Genomic DNA, 20,621 nt, shown 5'->3' on the forward strand with positions numbered 1-20,621 from the left:
ACCATGTTCAAAAACCGACTTTACCCGAGTGTATCATTTTATCCTTGTTGTTCACTGTTGAACAAGAACAAAATGAAATCTACTGCATGGATGCTCCCGGATGAAACTTTTGAATGCAGCCAAGTTGAATCGAAAGCGCGATGAGAAAAAAAAGAATAATATTTTTCGCGGGACGACGGAGACGAGAGGCAAACATCGAGGCTCGTGGATGTTTGTCGCCGCGCGTTGAAAAGCGTGCTGGCTATGTGAGATACGATCGGAGAAGGCGTGGGCGCGGCCACGCGCCGCGGATCAATACTCGTGCGGTTCGGCGGCGCGGGTTACACCCCGTGACGAACGGGGGTGTAATCGCCAGCGGTGCTCAACGCTCGGCCTCCACGCAAACCTCGACGAAGGTTCCATTTAGCGCTTACAGCGCTCGCGAGCATTATTTGTCCTTGTTCGACATTCGATAAACAACAAGGATGAAATTATTCCATGAGCGTTGCGAGCGTCAAGTGGAACGCACCCAAGAAATAGGCTCTCCATCCGTTTCACTCATGTCGGACGGATGCGCCGCTGATTCGAACTTCTCGGCTAATTACGCGTCCTGACTTAATTCAGGCGAGCCTGATTCATCGCGACGAGAAACGGCCTTCGCGAAACGAAGCGAAGAAGCAACGCGGCGTGAGAGAACGACGGAGCACCCCTGCGATAGGCGGACTACTCGTCGATCGTGAAAAACGCGCGGGATTCGAATGGTGAACGTGAAATTGATCCGCGGTTCTTCACGACGACGCGAAAACGCGAGCGGAAGATAAAATTGCACATCGGCCGGTCAAGCTCTCGAGTTCTCCCCCGATCGTATCTGTCGTGTTTACGAGGAAAACGATCGTTACGACGAAATCGCGTCGAGGACCGTTCGAGTCTCGCGCTCCGGGTCACGCCACGTTCGAACGTTCCTGGCCAATCGGCGACGGCACAGTGACGTTACGCTGCGCGCGCAGGACGTTCTCATTCAACCCTCGGATCTGATGAGTCGGATCTCGCTGCGCTCCGCAATTTATCCGCTTCTCGTCCTGCGAATGCTTCCCGCGAGCTCGAGACGCTCGAGTGTACTCGGTAAGGTGGCCCGATCGGCACGAGATTCATTTTCTCGGATACGCATTTAACAATTGTCTTTACGCGGTGCGTCGATATTCTTATTAATTGTCTCGCAATCGAATTGTTTCTCGGGATCGTTTAAGTATACTCCCATTTGGCATGGCGTTGTAAGTTGTAAGCTCCGAGGGAAGTATTTTTAAATTCTACGATTATCCATGCCTTCTTTTTAATAACAGTGTTAAAAAGAAAGTTACACTTTCGCGTCGATTTTGCAACGCGTTCGATCTAAAAATAAATCGTTACGCAGTGACGCTCGATTAATAGCTATTTTTTTTACGTTTCTTCATCTCCTTCCTTCACTTACTTTCACAAGTGCAAAACAAATGATGAAATGGCTTCTTATATTTACATTCTCGAGAAACAGCACAAATGTCTCTGCAGTGTGGTCACAAGCGTGAACTGGATTTTTCGTGATTTTAGCGATATTTAGATTTTCATATTTGTTACGAGTGTTATAATTGTGAAATTATGTTATTTTCCTCCAGGTTGTCTACGCTAAAACACTTAAAGAAGCTGCATTCGCGCTAGCAAGCTTAAGCTGCAAGACCGTGTTGATGTGGTTTGAACGCGTGATATTTCTTGGATCGTTGGAAAAAAAGCGATAGGTACCATAAAAATAGACAAGAGCGAAGCAATTAGGGTGTTGACAATTAATTTCTAATTGATATTAACCGACAACTTCGGGATGACATCTAAAGTGCTAATGAAACTGCCAACAGTGCCCTTCCCTCAAGTGAGTCATCTTATACTCTCATTAAATGTTATAGCACAATGTGTCAAATATTGCTCTTTAATTTAATCAAAATATATCCATGTCTTTAGAGTCATGTGTTTTAATTATCGGTTGACACTGTGGAACATAAATTCTTCTACATATTGTAAAATTTATCGATGAGATTATATTTTTGTTTGACCATTTATTTGAATAGAAGAGAAAAAGGTTCCAAATTTTAATTGTAAGCCTTGTACAATCGTTCTTATAGGGGAAGAAAGCACCACCTGACCTGGTTTCTTTGACCGAGAGAAACGATGGATTCGCACATGTTAGGCATCAAGGCCTGAATGTAGATAGAGTAATGCAATTGGAGCAGAACATGAAATTTTTACAGGAACAACATCAGGCAACTTTGGTTGCCTTACATCAAGAAATAGAATGCTTACGTCAAAGAAACAGAGGTAACAGAAATATTGACTTTCCTTGAGTATCTTGGTTCTAATCTGTTTTATAAACTTCTGCAGATCTGCAATTTCAATTAGTATTTTCCAAAAGAACACCCTATGGTGCGGCTAGTAGTCCTTCTTCACCCGAAGATAATGGAAATGGGTTTGCGAAATCAAAGGTACTTACGACATAATATTATTATGAACATTTATAATATTTATATGTCTTTGATATCACTTTTCACTCAAAAATTGTATTGAGCATCAATATAAAAATTTCAATTTTTTGAATTTAGGGTAGCCCAACATGTGTCAACGTAACACCTCTGCAAGTGGAACTTTTGGAGAAAGACTTACAAGACATTAAAGTGTCATTGCAAGAGGCAAAAACACATAACCAGTACTTGTCGAATATTATAGAGCAGCAAAAAAAGTTAGTTTTATACAAAAATTATATTATATGGACGCCGTGATAATGAGCTAATGTTTCTTTCCTTTATTCCGTAGAAAATTGGACGTAACAGAAGACCAGAAGAATAAAATCGAAGTAGCGGACGTTGGAATTCAAGTCGGAGATCCCGTGCAAGCGAGCTTAGTTGTACTTTTGGAGGAATCATACGCGATGGTGAAACGGTTACACAAGGAAAATATGGATCAAAAGAAGGAAATAGCTTCGCTACGAGCAGCTTCTTCAGCAAACAACGCTAGTACAAGCAGAGGTGGGCGCTCCCGTGACGGTAATAATAGTCATTACAACCGTGGTTCGCCCACGAATACGACACAGGAACAGAACTCTCGTAAATTTCCACCGTTACCAATACCGAGCTATTGGCATCGTAGATCACCGAGGTACAGCTTACAGAATTTTATTCTATAACTTTTTCAAATCTATTATAAAAGTCTCAAGATCTTTGAAAAGTCTGAGGAATTATTATAAGACATCGAAGGATAAGATATAGGAAAACTATATGTGAATTATTATAGATACAGCACGAATCGGCACGAGAAGCAAGATCATCATGCAGATACAGACTCGACCGTTTTACCGCAACTCCAGAATGGTAGCGTGAAATCAGCGGAGGCTGCCAGTTTCGAATCACCGTCTTATCGATCGCGCGAATATCGCAATTACGGCCGCGACGGCAGTAATCGCAAGTACAGAGGTCAAGCATCGCGAAGAGACAGCAATCATTATTATCATTCTCGCGATTTCAAAGATAGAAATTCCAAGGATCATCCGAGAGACATGAACGACACTGGGGAGGGATCGAAAGACGCGGATCATTCTCGGAGACAGTAGATCGTAAAATATATGTTACCGATACATAAAAATTGATGAACTTTAGTACTTTGAAGCGCATTAAGAATTTCGATACTATATACCAGTTATAAGACTTATTGATAACCAGTGATCAATGTTTTCTTCACTGGTGCTGCTCGATTACAACAGTCTCGTGCATATATAGCATGTAACAAGATAGCGACGACGAATGAGTATAAACTGTACGATTTTCGATAGAATACTGTCTGTATATGCTAATTTTACTCGTTATAGGCTGCCATAAAAAAATATAAAAACTCGCGCTTTGTAGATTGACCGATAATCAGCAGAGTGTTTAGCGAAAGACTTTTTGCTCTAGATGAGATTTTTCTTCCTACAGAAAAAAAAAACGAAAAAAGGTACGACCAAAAGCTCACTGTAAGGCTAACTTTTTGGCTAAAGCTCATACTTTACAGACTTGAGCTTAATATGCGTGCAATAATCTGATATGCTATCGATGCATCCCAAACAACACAAAGTCGAAAATTGTGACATAAGACGTCTTTAAGTCGTCTTTTATATGCAAAAAATGTCTTATGACCTGATTTTAGACACTTTTTGTTGTCTGTGATGTGTGTACTGTATTAAACTTTTAACTTTTTTCAGTACTGAAGCGTTAAAGAATCGAATCTAGTCATTTTCACGTATTCTATTGAAATGACAAATCGTTGAACGATTTAATATTATATACATATAGATATATAATACATTTACAAATATATACATATACATATACATATGCATGTGTATATATATATATACTTTTTTAAAATTATTTTTATGTATCTATATTTAATATATATAATTAGATATTTTGTTATGTATAATGTATCCTACTTTATTAAAGTAAAGACGAATTCTTTGATTTTATTCGATCTTACGATTACAACTTTATCATTATCTTATAAAAATATGCGTGGATCTATTGCATTTAGTAAATTTTATTCTTTTTTGTAGTTTCTTTACTAACTTTTTCGACTATTTGCAGCTGCAAATTAAAGATTAAGGACTTGTCTACATTATGTCAAGAATTTTCATAATTTCTACTTGTAATCGATTCCTGATTTTTAAAAATAGCAGAAAATGTATGTAGTATTATTAAATTTATTAATTTTAGAAAAATTTGCAAATACTCTGCAAAATAATATGGAAAAAATTTGTCACATTAATCGGATTATGATACAGGAATATACTTTATAGTTATGTAAAATCTTGTACGCTTATGAATGGATGAATTATCAAAATAATATAATATGAACAACTATGTGAAATTTATTTTTTAAAAACCAGTCTTCCATAATTAGATTCTATATGTTTCATATATCCAATAAATTTTTCAAGTTTATTGTCATTCTTTTCATTCATCGTAATCATTATTTCCAAATATTTTACTTAATTCTGCGCTGAAATTTCGATATTTTAAATATATTATAGTCGAGAATTATTTTATTTATAGATAATACGTTAATTTATCTTTTTATCTTGTACATGTTACGCGATAGAAAATAGAAAGATGTGTTTTCCTCTTTTCAGAAAAAGTTTATTATAAAATATACCTTAGTTAAGTACATATTCAACACTACATACGTAAACAATCTCTGTAACAACTACTGACGCGGCCGAGAATTATTAATATAAAGAGACTTATGAACAACTCTACATAAGAGTACCCTGCAAATGGAGAAAGGCTCATCAGGGCGGCCCGCACATGAGTTTTAGTAAAAATTACGTTCTAATTAAAATTACAAAAAGCGATGTTACCCGCGTATAAAGGAACAACGCTGGACGTCGCACTTGAGCGCTGCAGTATTTGTATTTCTACAGCGTACAGGAATTTCAAGACGGAGCACATTCAATGCCATAATGCCGAAGATGGTAAGAGAGTTACGTTTGCCCATTATAGTATTTAATATGCCACCATCGCATTCCCGTAAGTCTTAACATTTACATCACAACCACGAACATAAAACTACACGAGTGAAACAAAAAGGCTACGCGATTGAACTAAAACGCATATTGATCAATTATCAGTCCATTAACAAATTACAGATAGTTTCGTCGATAAAAAGAGTAAATGTAATGACTGTATATAGGACTCAATCTTGACTGTCTATAATTCTACATGATTACAGGGCCTGTATACGCGAATAGTTTTATTAAAAGAATAAGAATTAATTTTTCGTAAAATTTAAAAACCAATATGCAGGAGAAGCACATAAAATATGGGTTAGAGACATTTGAAAGCATTTTATATAAATATATATATATATATAATTATATATATATTTACATATAAAATAAGAGAAGGAAAAATTTTCCAAAATAAAATGTTTATGCACCCTGTATAGTCGACGTTTGCTACAATCTCCAACTATGTACTTCATTCAACGGTTCGTAATTTCGATCAAAATGGCCCCGAAATGTCAGTCTTTCCGTTTGAATTTTGTTAATTTCATTACAAGTAATTGAGCATGTGACTGCTGTCCAACGTGACTTATTGAAACTTGCTACTTATGTGCTATTATTTCGCTAAAATATGATTTACATACGGCAATCCAGAAAACGTTTCGTTCAATTATGATGCATAAATGTCGCGTGTACAATTATTAGGATATATTATACAATTTTGATAAATTACAGCATAAATATTTTGATAACACGCACTATATATAGAAGAAGCAAAATATAAAACTTGTATAACAAGAGATCATATTTCTGCTATTAATCTAATAATTCTGTGCAAGTTAAATTGAACAAAACGCTTTGTAATATTCGATGATTAATATTTGTCATTTTCGTAAAAACGTATAGTACCACATGTCTCTTCTATGATAGCCCGTACATATGTATATAATTATTGTTAAATGCTAGAAACTCGTTAAACTCGTCATTAACAAGAAATAAATTTTAAAACTGACCTAGGGTATTTGATTATCAAATTGTGAATGGCTAGTATTAATTACATATCTCCTCCTCCCCCCTCTCTCTCTCTCTCTCTCTCTCTCTCTCTCTCTCTCTCTCTCTCTTTCATTCTTTCTGTCATTCATATATTTCACCTCACTGTGATTTGTCTACTTATATTTGAACATTCACACGCATCCGCTTAATTAATGTAAAAGAAAGAAGAGTAACAAATTGCATAGTTAACAAATAAATAGGAACCAGCCTATGTTACACTTAAGGTACTAATGGACAAAAGTGCAAATAACGTGATACCCGAAACGCAGTCCTGAGGAAACATTGACTGAGAGGATATTTTTCACTTTTGTTCGTTTTAATTAACAATGAATTGCAAGATAGTGCCTCTATTTAGTTATAAAGGTTAACAATCGCTATACCATCATTCTCCTCTTCTTACCGTAAGCTATTTTCATCACGTTTGCAGTTTCCATAACGAGGGTATCCAGTATAGCTACCGTAAGTCCGTTCTTCACCGCCAGTTCGTCGTGATGAAACTTTGTCCATTCGTCCTCCTCAGCCTGAGCCTCTCTCGCCAGCAACTCGTCGACCCTGTCTCTGCGTTTCCTGCTCCATCGCATCACCATGTTTTCCCGCTGCAATTTTGTCTTGAAACCGAACAGTGTGGCGACTTCCTTGTTAACGTACTCGATAAGTTCCTCAACGTTCTTTGGGATCTTCATCGTAGGCTTCGTTTTCACGTTCGGCTTTGTCCAACTTGGGCCGGGCTTCTCATATTCCGCTCGATAGATTTCCACAATGGTCTCTTTACAAAGATCGAAAAGGAAAGTGTTGTAGATCCGTCTATCCCTTTTCTCACTCTTATCTTCGGTCAACTCGTAGATCTCAGGAGGCGCTTCCAAACTTGCGATATCTTCGCCGGCCAATTTAGCATTATATATCAGAGCTGTGGCTTTCTCAGTGAACGATGTTAGCTCCTCGACGTTTGACGGGATTACGGCAGTGACTAGCGAAGGCGAACCGAGCGAAGCCGATAACCGACCAGGTGGAGTGTAAGGAGGAGGTGGCTTGTTCGGTATCTCTCGAACGTAATAAGACACTTCCTCCGCTTCCAATTTCTTGATCTTAAAAATAGTTACATACACATTCAGGTCGAGTGTTTACATTTGCAACAATTGGATCATATGGAATACGTACCTCCAACTCGATCTGCAATTGTTCGATTCGAAGGAGCTTAGCTTCCAGTTCGGCGAGCTCCTGACCAGGTTGTTCCAATGAAGCTGTATGGAGTAAGCAAGAAATATACATATCAATAAATAGATAAGCAAGCAAAGAGACAAGTTTCTCGGGAAAAGCAACACGAGCTTTCACATTACATCAGGGGTTCACAATTCATATACTTAAATTGAAAGTGCTCAAAGGAAAGGAACGGACAAAAGGAAAATATATAGGAATAAATGTTTCTAATGCATATATATGTAAATATATATATATTTTAACATACATATATATATATACATAATAGTACAAAGCTGTGACAAGGTTGGACATTCCATATAACATCTGTACACGATAGTAAATCTTTTCTGACAGATTCGGAGGGAAGAGAAGAATAGATAGTAATCGATGAATAATTGTGTGTGATGCATAATATTTACAGGCTTTCTTGTGCGCATACGGATCAATAATGAAAGGATCAAGCATTTCATGCGACACTGATTTGTACAGAGATAACAAGTCAATGTTCATCATTCGTAGTTTCGTGTATTACCTTTAGACAAATATAATCTCGACTTTGTTATTTGTCTGAAAATAAACAACATATGGCTATACCAGGCAACGCTTTTGCACAGGAGAGCACACAGCCATTATAAAAAACAAAAGGTGTTTCTGTAGTATATAGTATGTATAGATCGAGATGTGTAAATATGTATCGAGTGTGTCTCTGAGATGGTCAGCCCACATAAAAATTGCATCGCATGATTTCGATCGAGAATGATAACAGTAATTTGTAAAAAGAGAAAAAAAGATTCACTATCTCTCAACATATACAGGTTGGCTTGCTTTGAAATATGTTATTCGATTCTTGCAATTCAATCGAATAACATCTTTCACAAAAAATTATTGCTTTGCAACGTTCACGATTAGATTATCCTGTTAGACCAGACATCCATTCGATAGCGGTTACAATATTTATATAATTTTTATAATAACACACATAACGTTTCAAGTTTGAAAAATATATACAATCGGACGGATGAGTATTATAGCATAGGATGTGTGAATCGATACTCTAATACTCTGATTCATACATTAGATGTAGAGTTCGAATTGATATATGGTAGAATTTATAGTTGATTCTAATGACTCTGTATATTGTCTACTATATTTCTATCTTTATATATATATATATTTATATATATAATCACAATATTCTAATATTACTTCAATTACTGAAAGATTAGTGAGAATACCTTTTAATTCGTAGATCATAGCTTCAATATCCTTTTCGGACGTGGTAACGATGGATGCAGAATGGAAATTAGTCTCCATATCCATGCTCTGGTTCGTCGCTTTAGTGCCGCTCAGTAGATCATCATCCAGAATATCAATATCCAACCGCGAGTCATTGAAATCTCTCGGCGAGTCCATCTCGATCTCGGATACTCCCCTTGGAGTATCGCCGGCTTCGCTGGATTCGGACGAGCCATTCTGTTCCTGGAGTTGCGAGACTCTCTCGCGTAGCTCATATATTATCTGAGAAGACTTGTCGTCTTCGTCCAATCTCAAAGGAATCATTTTTCTTTTCTCAGATAAACCGTCCGGGTCACTAGCTTCTACCGATTGCCCGTCCTGCAATTTTGCTCTTTCCAAGAATCGACCCTTCGTTGCGTCCACCTTGGAAGATTCTTCTTCGAGCTTGCTCGTTGTTTTATTCATCTTGGGAAATGAACTATCATCCCTCGCAGAAATCTCTGCGCCCAGGACCTCGCTGATCTCTTCCGTGGCACTTGGTACGCTCTGGGCATTCTTCTCGTTGTTTTGCGAATTGCTTACAGAATCGAACGATGATTTCTGCGAGATTTCGTCTAGTATTCTCAATACGTTCTCTGATTTATGGATGGTTTGATATCTCTCCGGCAAATTAGCAGATTTCCTTGTGATGCCTACCTTTGAAAGGTCATCTTTGTCTAGAATTTCAGACACCTCGAGGCTCTCCTCGGAGATATCTTCGTATTCTGGATCTTTCAATATGTCGAATGTTTTGTTGATACTTTCGATTACTGGTGCGTCTGATATCGCGGCCTCGTTATTCTTCTCGGCTATATCATCCGTAGTCTCTTCTTTAGTTTGTCCAGTCCGCGTCGTAGACACAGCATCGTCTATTACCGACTTAGGAAAATCACATGATGTAACAGTTTTTTCCACAACATCCAATCTACTCACAGCAACTTCCACTAAATTGTCCAGCTGCTCGCCATCCGAGCTATCTTGTTCCGAGATTGATTCTAAACATTCTTTTATCTCTACAGGGACGTCTTTGTTTTCTTCCACAGCACGTTCATTCTTGTCCTCGCACGTGATGGATTCCTCTTCTTCTGCCAATTCGACTTTGGCATCAATTTCAAGTTCAGATAATGCGTTATCCTCGGCGCTACTTGAATCCAACTCCGTGATTATAATTTCTTGTACTTCTGATATCGCTTCGCGTAGACTTTCTTCGTTATCGATTTCCACACACAAGTTTACATTTACGGCAGATTTATCATCAGTCTCGTCAGTTTTCCGTAACGAAATATCTATTATTTCCTCACGATTACTAACTTTGTTATTTTTACAGATATTCTCTAAGATTACATTACTTTCGCTTACATCTCCTACATTTGTTTCTCTTTGCGTTTTATTATTCAACAACGAAATATCTGAAACTGCCTCAGTTTGATTATCTACATTCATATCCATATCATATAAGAATCCTTTAAAACGATTATCCACATTCCTGTCATTTTCCACTATATCCTTAACTCTGTCTAATAATTCAGCCATGGAATCAGAGATTACATTATCAAACTCTTCGTCTTTAGGAATGCTTTTTTCTTTATCGTTTTCTCTAGCGATTATGTCCAGTATATCGTCAAGTTCATCGTTACTTCTTCCAACATAAGATTGTGCTAATGCGTCGTTAAACGTAACGTCCTGTACTGCGACATTTGTAGATTCCCCCTTTGGAAGAAAACCTGATACGTCGCTTATTAAAATGCTTTCTGCTTCTTGATTTGTTATATCATCGACACGTGATACAGTCTTTTCCGAGAAATTATTCAAAGTATCGTTCAAGCCTGATTTTGAATTCTCGAATTCTTCATGTACTCCAGTGCTAATATTGTCTTGCGGCACTTCGAACGAATCGGACGTCGTCCAGTCGTTTTTGTCCTTAGAAATATTCTCCGCACTGACCGTACGCGATCGATTTTGATCAACGTTAGATGCAAGTGCTATTGAATTTGTGATACTGTCGAGCACTTCTGTTTGAATATTTTCATCAACGTTCTCTAATATCCTCACATCATCCGCGACATCAATTTTAATGTCTGCCTCCGAAATATTCTTTGATGATTTCAAATCCTTACTGGTAAGAACGTGCGAGCTCTGACTTGAAATTAAACTAGGCGCACTCCATGAACCTTGCGATATATTTTCCTTTGAACGGTGACCAGCGATGATGGGAGATTGCACTGATGCAATGTTAAAATGTTCAGAAAGTTTCAGAGAATGTATTTCTTCTGCTTGAGATTTTACAAAGCCTTTTTCAATTATTGCTTCATTCAACTCACTTTGTTCATTTATGTTTTTCTTCGAATCATCGATAATTTGAGTTGCTGTTTTCTTCGCAAAGTCAAGACTTTTTCTACTTTCTGATACTTTGGAAAGGATTTCAGAAATCGATTTTATATCGAGTTCGGTTGCCAAATCATTTAGCAATTCTTCGTTTCTGCTTTCTTCTAATATTGAATCGTCGTCACTTGCAATTTTAATGTGTTGTGACAGTACAGATTTCTCTATTTCATTCATAATCTCTCGGCTTTTGGCTTCGTAATCAATTTCATGAGGCGAATTGGAGATGGTAGGTGTTTCTTCCGGGATCATTGCCGATATTTCATTATTTATCGATATGGAACGAGATTCCGTATCGATTTTCTGCTCAGGTGACACTGCTTGCTGTTCCTCATTTTCAATATCAATTACTTCACTAAAAACTGATTTAGATATTATCTCTGAAATATCTTGCGACGTATTCTTTTCGTCGTTATTTGTTTTAGACTTCTCATTCGATTCGTTACTTAAGCGCGACATTATTTCTGAAAGCGCCTTTATATCCTTTTCGATAGAACTTATATCTTCGCTTAAATTTTTATTATTTAACTGCAGAAAATCTAACTTTCTCGAATAAGTAAGTATACTGGAATCAGTAATACGCGCAACATTTTCTGTAGAACGCTCGGACATGTTTGGAATAGATTTAGAATATTCAATATTTGTTATTTCCGGAATCTCAGAATCTCGAAAGTCGGATGGTATTGTGGAAGTCTTTGGTTGAGATTGATTGATATCAGTAATTAATCTATCGTCTGCCGATTCAGTGTTAATAGTACTGTGATCTTCAAATCTTGCATCCGACATTGTTTGCACCGTACTGGCATTCGTTTCAACATCTTCTGCATCGTGCAATACACTAGTTTGTTTCATGTCAACAGTAGTGAATTCTCCGACTTGCCTTTTAGAAAGAGCATACTTTCCAGAACGTGCATCATTCGAAGTCGATGACGCTGAAGGTACTGTTTGAATTTTTTCGTATACTTCTGTCGACGTATAATCATCCAAAATAGTTTGAACACTATCGTGAGAATCTATAGTATCTTTTAATTCTAAAGCGTTTGCGCCCTTAATATCCGCAAATTTTGTAGGTTTCTGAAAACTATCTCTTTCGCACTCATCATCGTATGTTATCGTTACAACTTTCGATAAGTCCTGCCGATTTCTCGTTAATAGGAGATCAGATTCCGATCTGGATCTTAATAAATCACTACTTTTGTAGATGTCCTGTATTCTCTTAAGCGGTATTTCAGGTACTTTAAAGTCAGCTAATGACTTTGGCTCTATAGCTAACTTGTCAGTTTCTTTGATATCTTTCTTCGATTCCAACTTTTTGCGCATCTCATAGATGGTCGTGTCATATTTCTGTCATAGCATAAACAGAAATTTCAAGTTATAATAATAATAATAATCAAATAATTATCTATGTATATAGTACACTTACTTTGATTTGATTTAACAGGTTTGCTTCCAAAGCACGTAGCTGTTTCTTCGCTTGCTTCTTTGCTTCTCTTTTTAGACGCGTCATTTCGAGACGTCGTTCCGCTAATTTCTCAGTAAGAACTTCTATCCTTCCTTCGACATCGCTCGTATCAGACGACAGGGTGGTATCTATGAAAGAGCACAGACGTCTCCTCTCTGATCGTGATCAGAGTTTGAAATTATACAATAAACTACATTTAATTAATATTTAATAAAATAACGATTTGTCGTATTATTATAATATCCGCAAAGAATCTTGAAACTCGTTCGTTTTCGAATTCATTACAATTTAATGTAAAATTTATTGAAGAGAACTATCACACGTTATAATGCAAGTTAATTGGTGTCTTTTATATAAGTGTATTTATATTACCCCCTCCTTGCTGACCCAAATTAGATGCTGTTGCAACGAGATTAAATGCTGTTTGCTCCATACGAGTAACACGGTCCTCTTCTGCTCGTAATTTTGCATGCCACGCCATCCACTCCTTGACGCAGTTCTTACGTGATGCAAGTGCGGTTTCGCGTGCGTTCAAAATTCTAAAGAGAACAGAAGAAAATGTACAGCTTCAAGAATATGCATGTGCATGCCTGTTATGCGGATTGCCTTTGCAGAGAATCTATTTTTACAATGCTTTACTCGATGTGGCATGGAGATGTGCACAGTTTATTATTAGACTTTCCAGCGCACGACTTTAGTGATTCAACATTTTATTAGCGGAATACACGTGTAATCGCGTCAAATAACAGTTTTCGAACAATATTAAAGTAGAAAAGAAAAATGTGATAAATGAATATATACACCTGCACTTACCGTTCAAATTCTCTGTCTTGCGACCTAACAACTATGGATTTCGAGAGATTTTTCTCACTTTCTTCGGAACTATAATGGGAAACGGCAAAAGTATTAATCTGAGATATTGATGCATTTTGAGTATCTCGCTCGATTCTAGGAAGACTATCATCACTCTCAAGTTTTTTGTTCGAAGTTTGAGTGGATCCGTTTTCTTTATTCTCGTTTGTTACTTCACTCGATAATTTCGAACTTTTATCCTTGACAGCTTTCGAATGCGAATGTTTCTTAACGAATGCCTGAAGCGAAATTTGACTTTCATTAACATCCAATTCACCCAAAATTGAACTTTCTTTGTTGTTCACTAACTGAAGCAATTCATTTTTCACTTTCGTTCCTTTATCATGATGCTTGACAAATTCCTCCAATACATTTTCCGTTGATATACTGGAAGATGATTTCGTTTTCTGATATTTAGAATTTTTACGTTTGGAGCTTGTTTTTAGCTCGGTATTATATTGCGACTTTTTAGATATGTCTCTATCACTCATGATAGATTTGTCAATCTTCTTAGAGTTCTTACTCGTACTTGTCTGTGATTGTATCTCGGAGATTTGTGATTGCGTCGTTTTTGAAACTGTGTCTTGGGCTATTGTGTTTATCTCTTCTTCTATAGATTCACTATTGGTGGTTACAGCATTAGAAGTTAATTCTTTCTCCTTTGCGACTGTCATGGTTTGTATGGAAGGCTCTGTTAATTGCGATAATTTTGAATGTTTAGACACTACTTCCGCTAACGACGATCTTTTAGACAACTCTTCTACTAACGTATCAGATTCGGATTTTACGTTTTCAGGTACTGATGCATCTACTTCTGGTCTTGATGACTGCGATAATCTGATCTGATCTTGATTTTCCAAGAGCCGAATATTTATCATCATAGGATGGCCTTGCTTCATTTTCGACTCTATGTCCAACCTCTGATTTTGCTTCTGCAGCAAAACATCTGCTCTGGGCATTTTTTCTTCGTATTTTCGAGACCTCAACTCGTATTTCGATAGATCGCTTTTCTTTTGTAACTGTATGGGACTTTTTTCTTGCTCCTTACTCTCAGCCAAGTCATCGGGTTTTGCCGCGGATGTATTGCTTTCTTCGCCTAAATTTATAAATACGTTGGATTTCAACCAATCAAATTTAGATGCGTCGCTCTCAGATGCATGAAGGCGTGTGTCCATCTGACCATGCTGAGATTTATCTGAATCGATCAAGGAGCTCATAGAGCTATTACTGCGTATATCGTAACCCTTCATAGGACCTGATAATCTTCTCGGTGATTGACTGTCTGCTGTCCTCTTTAATTTCGTTAAGATATTTTTTGTTGAAGACATTTGCAAATTGAACATGTCCCTCTGTTTTTGCAACATACGTTTTCGTTCTTGGCTTGTAATTTCGTATAATAATTTTAATCTGTCAATAAACAGAAAAATTTAATAAATAAAAAATATAATGTACAGTCACATAAATGTCACTTACCTTTGAATTTCATCTTTTTCTTGTTGTAGTTTTAGAAGCAAAGCTCTTTGTTTTTTTCTCAAGGAACGGGCGTCTTGGTCTTGTCCAGTACCTTTCATTACACGTTTTTGCACTTCCAATTGCACCAATTTCTTAGTTTTGTCATTTAACGTTTTTTCACGAAATTTGAATAACTCTTCGATTTGATAGCTTCGTTGATTCTCGTCTCTTAAGAGTCGTGCTATCTGTAAAAGGAAGTGCGTATAAAAAAATATCCAATTAATATTCACAATTACAAACATGCTTATGCATATTGTATAATGAAATTACCTCTGAACCTATATACTGATTAAACGAACACGTTACACCTCGAGTTGAGATACTAATTTCAGTTCCGGTTTCCGTTTTTATAGACGAAGTAGTTTCGTGCAAACTAATCTCCGACAAGGTCCTTATTCTGCTGGGTACTGATACCTGTTCTACTTGATCCAAATCTTCGAATTGTTCAGCCGAATCTAAGGATAGTTGGGGAACTTTGTTTTCTTTCAAAAATGATTCGTACGCGTTTTCTCTGTCACGGATCTCTGTCAATCTATTTTGCGCGTTTCGTTCGTCCGCGGATATATCCGTTTGAGTCGCTATATCGTTCACCGTTTGCGTTTGTACCTCCGCCACTTTGACCCCCACTGTTTTATTAAACTTTCCATAATTAAATCCATAACCCGATTCATCAACGTTGCCTTGATTTGGAATATAATGCTCCCTATTGAAATGCGTTTCATCGCTTGATTTTCGAGATTCGACGATGTCTTTTTTTACATAATCAACTGGATTCCACGTTGCTGTAAGAAAAATATTCCGAATGTGTTTAATATAACATATTTATATATTATTCTATTAACAATGAATTTCTTACTTTTTTCAACAGCATCGTTATTAATTACTGCAGCTGCACAATCTTCTACAATTTGTACGACTTTTTCTTCATCTTTTTCATCAGCTTTCTGTGAATTCTTTTGTTCTTGCATCTCACACTTAGTATTGTACAAACACTTTTCAACATCCATTACTTGTCGGAGGGACTCATTGTAAGAGTCGTAAAGATGTAGTTCTGCCTGAAACTGCATATGTAAAGCTGTTGGGTGTAGCTGAAATTCCAATGCACTTTTATTTTACTAAAACTATACTATTGTGAATGAACAAACGTGACAATGTATTTATACTCACCAATGGTACTTCGTCTTGTTTTTTCTCAGATTTTATTACTGGCTTGTATTTTGGGCATCTTGCATCTACTTCCGAATCACTGCTCTGCGTCAAATATCTCCTTCGTTTAGATCTGAGTATAAGATTCATTTTTTCTGGCGTCATTAAATTATGAAATTCTGGTTGGGAATAACCATCTCTAAGAGAAATTCTTCTAGAATCAAACAATGCCTCTGGCAGTGTAGTGTCATCCACATCATTTGAATCATCGTTAGTGGTCGTTTCTTTAGTTGTAATAATGCTTTGGGAACACGATTCCTCGTCTTTTTTAACGCTTGTGCTTGCAGATTGTGTCGCGGAATGTTCTGTATATTTAAAATTCTCTGAAGTTTTAGTAGATCTAGCAGAATTAGTGTTCTGTTTACTTTCCACGGCTTCAATATCTTTACTTTTTGATGACTGTGTAGAACTTATAGGATATGCACTTATTCGACTCCTGGAACTGTTTGTTTCAGACATAAATTCAACATCTTCTGATTGCTCTGAATTGACGCTGTGTAATTTATCTTCGCCTTTATTAGTTAACATTTTATTTTTATCAGACATTCTTTTCGTTTGCTCCTTATAGATAGTATTTAATTTGTCTTGTTTCAATAGTCTATTATCTGAATCAGATTTATGTTTCAGGTCTTCTATTTCAGACTTTTGCTTTAAAAAATAGTGACTTATGTCTTTAGATTTATTTTCAGTGCTAGATAAAACGCCCACATTATCTCTCAATGTAACTTTATCTAACGCCTTCCAAGGTGGAATAACTGGTGATTCATTGCTAGATATTCGAATCTTAGATTCTGGAAGATTGTCTTTTGTTAATTCTACGGACTGTGCATTAAAGGACCTCTGTCTTTTGTCATTATCTTTTTTAACAATAGACGATACGAAATTTTTATCTTTTGATTTTACCGACAAAACGTCATTAACTTTTGTAACATGGAATGGTCTATCATTTTTTGATAATTTTAAATTGCTTATATCATTGGCATCTTTTCTGGAGATGTGTCTTGGACTTCGACTACGTTTTACTTGGTCTTGCATGGATTCATCCCTCTTTGCACACGAAGAGTCATCCTTTTTCATCCTCTTGGATCTGTTTTCTTTCTCTCTAGAATTGTCTCTAACATGGTCCTTCTTCTTACTTAAATTAGACGCGATGGAGACATTCGGTGCTTTTAATGGTTCTATGCTTTCGCAATTAATAAATGACGATCCATCTGAAGAGAAGTCTAATTTTCTCTGTACTCTTTCACCAGTTCTTAGGCCTTTGTCAGATCTATCGTGTGCAAATTCCTTTGTAGCTATTTCAGACTTTGCGGAAGGCAGCTCCTTTGAAACTGAATTCTCTCTGCTGGAGAAATCCAGCGCTTTTGGAGAAATTTTTAGATCGGGTACTTTCAGCGGTTTAATGAAGTCCATTTTTTGTACAATTTGATTTTGTGCAGTCAAATTTTGTGTACTAGTTGCTTTCAGTATCGAAGAAGTCAAACTGTTTTTTGCTTGAGAACTTGACTCACGTACTTTGATATCACCGCCGATATCAAAATGATCTTCTAAAGCGAGTTTTTGTTTTACTGCGCTAATAAATGTAAAAGGATATGGCTGTACAGGATAATAAGATATCAAATTTTTTAAGCTCTTTATGCCAATTGCGGGCACTTGCAAATCAGCTGATTGCTTTTCGAAAGTCTTCTGTTGCGCCTCGAGTTCTCGGGTAATCTGTGCTGTCTACAATGAAAAAGCTACATAGAATTTTATGTTTACAAGCAAAAAAATAACAAGTAAAAATCACTTACAACAGCAGAGGTCTCAGCGCGTTTGGCAATAACATCTGGATCCGAGAAGAAAACATATTTTTTTTTATCGATGGATTCTTCTTTCTGGCTATTCTTCATATTCTCATTCTTGAACTACATAGATAAAATCCCATAAAATTACCATATTATCATCCATGTTCCTCATAAATGCACAATAAATATAGTGGAATGCAATAGCACCTGAATACAATACAAAAAATATAATTAGTAGACAAAACATTTTCTTAATAATTTCTTAAAAAATTTATCTTTAATAAAAAAATCTCATCATTTACAATAATACGGTTTAACTGCAAATCTTGCAAGAATTGGGAATTCATGAATTAGCGCAGAATCGACTATTTTAATTCTTTATTATTTTACAATACTCCACTGGTACGTTCTTACTCATTCGTGTACTAATTGCTTACATGAGCTTGGAGAGAATATCTAAATAAAAGATATTTTCTTAATAATATAAATAATATTTTTATGCTTAATCAAATAATTTATCATTTGCGATGATACTAACTATAAGTTTTACAATAGAAATTGAGTATTCTCGAATCAATTATTTTATAATATTTATAATATTGTACTTCAATGTTGTATCTTTATTTATTTATGTTCTAATTGCTTACATAGGCTTGGAACCTGTGAGTAAGAGATATTTTAACAATATGGAACAATAAATTACGTTTAATCAAATAATATCATTGTTTGCGAAGGTGCTGTTCAACCGTAAGTCTTGCAATCAAAGTTGATTATATAGAAATTGATCATTTTACAATGTTTACAAAAAAATATATTGTTACTTTTTTAACAATATCAAATGTATCTTTATATTTTTAATCCAATAACTTTATCACTTGTGACAGCCCTGTCCTTATTGTTAATCACCTTACAATTAAAGTTGAGTTTATGAATCAATTATTTCATTGTGTTTATAAAATAAATATATTCTACCGCCTTGTCTTTACTCAATTATGTTCTAATGGCATACACAAACTTAGAATAGCGAGTAAAAAAACATTTTCTTAATTTAAGACGTAAAATAATATATCTTTATGTTTAATCAAATAATTTTACTATTTAAGAGTAAATCAAAACGAAATTCATCCATATTTACAGAAATGTAGATGAATTTCGGTTTAATTTATTCTTATCGTTTTCCAAATCTTATGTAAATTAGAAAAAGATATAAAGTAAATTAGAGACTGAGAGTATAGATTAACTTCAATCTCTGTTGATAGATCATAAAAATAGAAATTAATCTGTATCAGAATTGAAGATTCACGTAATCAGAGCGGAATCGTCTTACAATTTTTACAATAAACGTACTCGTTTCCGTTACTCATTTACATTCTAGCTCTCACTCTTGGAATACTTAAGCATAGTGATCAAAAGGTAAACCTAATTAAGGCATCCAACAGCAGGTGAACGATTCTCCTTGATCCAGTGTAATCTGCTCAGCGATAAGGGCAAGGTAAACGTGACATCTTCACGAAAAACGGTAATCGCGCACTCACACACAGTCATACAGGCACGCACACACATACACACCGATTAGCGGCGCCGTAGTTTAAAGATCTGTGATTACCACAGATGTACTGGACGAGTCAGGCGGTAGGATCCGATAGGATCTACGGCTGACGATTTCAGGTGATTTCAGATCTTACCAGAAGCGTCCCGCAGAAGCGTCGTGCGGCCTTCCCTTTTCGCCACTCTTCACCGCACGTCAATTCCACGTATGCGTTGATACGCGTACGGAGTACCGCGTGCGTACGAACGCGGAGAGAAGGGGTACCACACGCTCTCGGGCAGTTTGCCACAACGGCCGTTTGTAAACGGCACGGTCACGTGGTACAGACGTCGGGTACGCTCGTCGATCGCTCGCTCGCGATTGAACATGGCACTATGGCAGCGCGCCGCGTATCGGCGTGTACGACACTACGACGTGTACGTGTACGCGCGCACGAACGTAATCGATAGCGGCCATAGCGGCGACGCGAGCGCGTCGCGTAAATCCTGTGCAGTCCTGTGAAGGCCGAGGAAGCGTTTACAATTTCATATCATCAGCCCCGTACTCCACTCTCGTAGAGCTACTGATATCGCTATTTCGTCATAGCAGTTACACATGTTTACGCATGTTTACCATGTGTTTACGCACGTTTCGATGACAATACCGCAAAATCTCTTCCCTGACCTACAGTCGTAGATTTATTTTATCAGAGAGGCGCAACCGGCTTAAGTCAGTACGACAAAGGTACTAGGGAAGGTACTAAACATGGCTGACATGCTATGAAACTGCCTTTAAACTTTCAAACAAGATAAGACAAAGTAATATAAAATTATATTT

The 20,621-nt window shown here is 36.7% G+C and overlaps 3 protein-coding genes across 4 annotated transcripts in view; 2 read left to right on the top strand and 1 right to left on the bottom strand.

The window, feature by feature from the left end:
• The first annotated feature begins 198 nt into the window (after positions 1-198).
• Positions 199-4,229, top strand: LOC108723568 (uncharacterized). The gene is made up of 7 exons (XM_018449411.1): positions 199-1,101; positions 1,629-1,876; positions 2,127-2,319; positions 2,383-2,483; positions 2,601-2,737; positions 2,812-3,153; positions 3,289-4,229. Exons 2-7 carry the CDS (start codon positions 1,829-1,831, stop codon positions 3,602-3,604), a joined length of 1,137 nt encoding a protein of 378 aa, XP_018304913.1. The 5' UTR covers positions 199-1,101; positions 1,629-1,828; the 3' UTR covers positions 3,605-4,229.
• Positions 4,230-6,294: 2,065 nt separating this feature from the next.
• Positions 6,295-18,469, bottom strand: LOC108723603 (centrosome-associated protein 350). Of its 2 annotated transcripts, none has more exons than XM_018449470.1 (11): positions 18,263-18,469; positions 16,434-18,194; positions 16,123-16,354; positions 15,537-16,048; positions 15,228-15,451; positions 13,716-15,161; positions 13,275-13,441; positions 12,864-13,030; positions 9,019-12,784; positions 7,742-7,824; positions 6,295-7,668 (listed from the first exon to the last, which is right to left on the bottom strand). In XM_018449470.1, the coding sequence occupies exons 1-11, from the start codon at positions 18,359-18,361 to the stop codon at positions 6,958-6,960; spliced, it is 9,168 nt and encodes a 3,055-aa protein (XP_018304972.1). In that variant the 5' UTR covers positions 18,362-18,469; the 3' UTR covers positions 6,295-6,957. The 2 variants fall into 2 exon arrangements, with proteins under 2 accessions (XP_018304972.1, XP_018304971.1); XM_018449469.1 differs by having other exon boundaries at positions 12,864-13,057.
• Positions 18,470-19,653: 1,184 nt separating this feature from the next.
• The window catches only part of mle (dosage compensation regulator mle), a 16,732-nt gene continuing 15,764 nt past the window's right edge, over positions 19,654-20,621 (top strand). Inside the window, exon 1 of the mRNA XM_018449483.1 lies at positions 19,654-19,748. The gene's annotated coding sequence lies outside the window, so the exon portion shown is untranslated. The remainder of the gene's footprint in view (positions 19,749-20,621) is intronic.

The sequence above is a fragment of the Mycetomoellerius zeteki genome, unplaced genomic scaffold, assembly GCF_001594055.1.
Source record: "Mycetomoellerius zeteki isolate Tzet28-1 unplaced genomic scaffold, Tzet1.0 scaffold245, whole genome shotgun sequence".
NCBI lineage: Eukaryota > Metazoa > Arthropoda > Insecta > Hymenoptera > Formicidae > Mycetomoellerius > Mycetomoellerius zeteki.

Coding starts and splice junctions, on each gene's coding strand:
- LOC108723568 (XM_018449411.1), top strand. CDS start 1,829: ATGACATCTAAAGTGCTAATGAAACTGCCAACAGTGCCCTTCCCTCAA. Junction 2,484..2,600: donor ATGGGTTTGCGAAATCAAAG/GTACTTACGACA, acceptor TTTTGAATTTAG/GGTAGCCCAACATGTGTCAA. Junction 3,154..3,288: donor TGGCATCGTAGATCACCGAG/GTACAGCTTACA, acceptor GAATTATTATAG/ATACAGCACGAATCGGCACG.
- LOC108723603 (XM_018449469.1), bottom strand. CDS start 18,361: ATGAAGAATAGCCAGAAAGAAGAATCCATCGATAAAAAAAAATATGTT. Junction 16,049..16,122: donor TAACGATGCTGTTGAAAAAA/GTAAGAAATTCA, acceptor TTTTTCTTACAG/CAACGTGGAATCCAGTTGAT. Junction 13,058..13,274: donor TTTGGGTCAGCAAGGAGGGG/GTAATATAAATA, acceptor GATCACGATCAG/AGAGGAGACGTCTGTGCTCT.